Here is a 3,334-nt window from a genome sequence, read left to right on the forward strand (position 1 = left end):
GACGAAGTTTGAAAGTATTGTACCCTTTCTTTTTCTTTTTTCGCTATTTTACTAATTTGTTTATTTGTTTATTATCTTTTTACATATTTACACGCATGTTTGAATCCTCCTTTCGTGCCACCACCCACTCTCGATGTGTTTTTCGGTGCTTTTTTTTTGAACTCTTTCTTTTTTACTTTCTTTTCTTTAATTGCGTTGACCAAAAAAGAAAAAAAAACGCGAAGGGAAGGGAAGGGAAACGAAGAGAGAAACACAAACACATACATCTATTTAAAGTAACTAATAATAATAATAATAGCACTGTAATTACCATTTATTGTTATTATTGAGAGTTCCTTTTATTTATTTATTTTAGAGCCATGAGCGGATTGCCTGGAAGTGGCACGCAATTACACAACTACTTTGATCTCATTGTTAACAGCGACCCGCGAGTTGCTTTTGATATTCTCCACCCCGCCGTGATGAATGCCATTGAAAAAATGGAAAGGTCTCAACGTCGCAGTCATCACGCGGATGCAAATGATGATGATGAGGAAGAAGGAGAAGGTGAAGGTGAAGGCGAGGATGGTGATGAATATGGTGAGGGCGGAGGTGATTGTCTGATGGGTGCTGCTGCGGTTAGTGCCAAAACAAATGAGGAGGCGACGGCAATAGTGGTGAATAATGACGTGAGGGCATGTTTTGTTATTCCGACACATCAATCAGTGCTTGACACGAGACATGTACATCAACCTGACTTGGCGGGCATGGAAGCATTTAACAGTCAAAAAAATCATCACCTCGCCCATCAAGTGTTAGGACCAGCGTTAATGCATGAAGTGCAGAAGTTTGGGCTGCAAAAGCGAAGGCGGAATGAGGTGGAAGGTGTGGAGGAGGAGGACCAGTCGACGGAGTAAGCACTCGAATACGGATGGCGGGCGGTATGTGATATACACAAATAAATAAATATAAATATATATTAAGGTTGCTGGTGTCATACATGCACATGTGTGGAGTGTAGAATCGCTTGTTGCTGATGGATGAAAAGAGAAATTACATGGAGGGGATGCCGCTGTTCGTCGGGGTGTTAACTTGTACATTAAAGGCCGAAGCTTTGTTGAAATTATTATTATTGTTATTATTATTATTACTTTTTGATACCGCACCTCTTACCTTTTCTTCGGCTTTTTTACCACCGTACTTTCCTCATCTGTATCAATGATGTGTTTGGCCTCTGATCCCTTCCTCTTGCTTTTCCACCCACAATTGCTTTGTTTACTGATAATTGGTATGAACTGAACAGGACGGATCACAGGCCGCATTTTATCCCCGTTTGGCAGAAGGAGAAACGCTGTGGTGGGCACAACAGTTGCCATGGAGGAGTTGCGTAAACGCGGTAATGAACTTTTCCCCACAGATCCTCGTGCCGCCGTTGTCATGTATCGGGAAGCAATTGATTTATACGATACGCTAAAGGACGCAGCGGGGGTGGATTCGGTTGCGGTGAAGGAGGAATATACCCGATGCGCTGGCAATGCACTCACTTGTTTGTTTAAGTTGGGGCAACATGAGGAATGTGCGGCATTGGCTGTGAAGGTGCAGCGTGTGAACCCCTTGATTGCGAAGGCGTATGCTTTTATTGGGCGTTGCATGCTTCTGGGAAATTTCCCTTCACTTCCAAAGCGACAATATGGAATTGGTCCACTGCAGTATTTGTGTCGTGCCGTATATTTGCTCCCATCCATGGCGGAGTCCATGCGGCCTTTCATTGGTGAGGCTCTTGATAAACTCTTAGCTGAGATTTTGCCGCCAAAACGTGAGGGTAATGACGATGGCGAACAAACAATTGAAGAAGAGCCTTCTATTGAGGTGAAAGAGGGCGATTGTGGAAAATCTGTTGTGGCTGTCACGCGTCTGCCAGCCCATCTTGCGGTGAGTTCGACTTTACACCCCTTCAGTGTCTGTTCATTTGACGAGTCATGTGGTGTTGGTGTGTGTTATAACTGTGGAATTGTTTGTCCCTTATCTGAGAGTGATGAACCGAAGGGTACAACCCAAAAGGATAAATATGCGTGTGGCCACTGCAAACTTGTGGGGTATTGCTCTGCGGAGTGTGCGGCTAAGCATCGAATTCAGCACGACAAGTACGAGTGCCGACTGTTGCAACGGTTGAAGAACATGCGGGATTCCCTGCAAGCATCTCATGAGGAGCGGGAGCGGGAGGGACAAGTCGTTTCCATCACGGACAGCGTTGACGAGTTTTTTACGACGGCTGTGCATTGCATCACCACATTGTCGGGCGTTAGGGTTCACCGTCCCGGTTACAACGCTGTGGAGCACCAGTTGGAGGGCCATCCTGTTGAAGTAGCGCAAAGTCTTGGAAATTTGGTGCGCATTGTGCATGAGCTGTTGGACGGTGAAAAGGAACATGGTGAAGTGGCGAGGCTTATTGGCGTTATTCGTTGCAACGCAATTGAGATTTGTGATGATTCAGGTCTAGGCGTTGGGCAGGCACTTCACGCGGCAAGTATTACGTCTTACTTCAATCATTCCTGTGCACCAAATTGTGCTATTCAGAGCGACGCAATTGTGACAACGCGTGTCGTTGAAGCTGGTGAAGAGCTCACCATTGCGTACATTCCGCAATTGTACTGGCCGACGGAGTTAAGGCGTGGGGAGCTCGCGGAAAAATATTTCTTCCATTGCCGCTGCGTTCGCTGTTGTTGTTGCTGCGGTGGTGGCAGTGATGATCCATATGAAGCTGCCCTTACGGCAATGTTACGCTCTGGAAGTAACAAAGGTGGTATTGACGGCAAGAAGGATAGCGGTGATAGTGTCTGTGATACACACAGTAAACTAATCGGGGATGTTCAGCTGCTTTGCGGTCGTGTTCGTTCGAAAGATGCGTGTGATATCAGCAGGTCAGACAAGGATGCGTTACAACGTTTACTGCAGAAGTGTTGTGCTGAACTGTATCCTTTCCATTACCTTTGTCACGAGTTGCGTAATGCACTAACCTTCGTGTACACTGTTCTCGGTGATACGCGATGTTGTCTGCAGAGTTGCCTCGATGAGTTCCTGCTGTGGGAGTCCATCGTGCCTGGAGCTCATCCAGTGAAGCGTCTTAAATTATTGAATGCTTTACAGTGCTGCGAGGATCTGAAAGATACCGGAGATAACGGTGGTTGTAACGCTAATGTGAGTGCCGGTTGTGGCGGCCTCACTTTACTGCCGCATCTACAGAAATTGGCGCAGGTTTATTACCTTTAGTGTTGGGAACATCATGTGCTCGACGTGAGTGGGGAGGGGGAATAAGAGTTATTAAATGACTGGTGTGTGTGTGTGGGGGGGGGGG

General features: G+C 46.3%; 2 protein-coding genes across 2 annotated transcripts; both read left to right on the plus strand.

Moving 5' to 3' along the window:
- Positions 1–359: 359 nt before the first annotated feature.
- TEOVI_000904600 (uncharacterized protein) lies at positions 360–896 on the plus strand (the record flags this gene model as incomplete). Its single annotated transcript, XM_067220046.1, has 1 exon — positions 360–896. The coding sequence occupies one exon, from the start codon at positions 360–362 to the stop codon at positions 894–896; it is 537 nt and encodes a 178-aa protein (XP_067076147.1).
- A 457-nt stretch (positions 897–1,353) lies between these two features.
- TEOVI_000904700 (SET domain containing protein, putative) lies at positions 1,354–3,249 on the plus strand (the record flags this gene model as incomplete). The annotated part of the gene is made up of 1 exon (XM_067220047.1): positions 1,354–3,249. One exon carries the CDS (start codon positions 1,354–1,356, stop codon positions 3,247–3,249), a length of 1,896 nt encoding a protein of 631 aa, XP_067076148.1.
- Between the last annotated feature and the right edge of the window lie 85 nt (positions 3,250–3,334).

Source organism: Trypanosoma equiperdum (genome assembly GCF_001457755.1).
Source record: "Trypanosoma equiperdum strain OVI genome assembly, contig: ctg_1042, whole genome shotgun sequence".
NCBI lineage: Eukaryota > Euglenozoa > Kinetoplastea > Trypanosomatida > Trypanosomatidae > Trypanosoma > Trypanosoma equiperdum.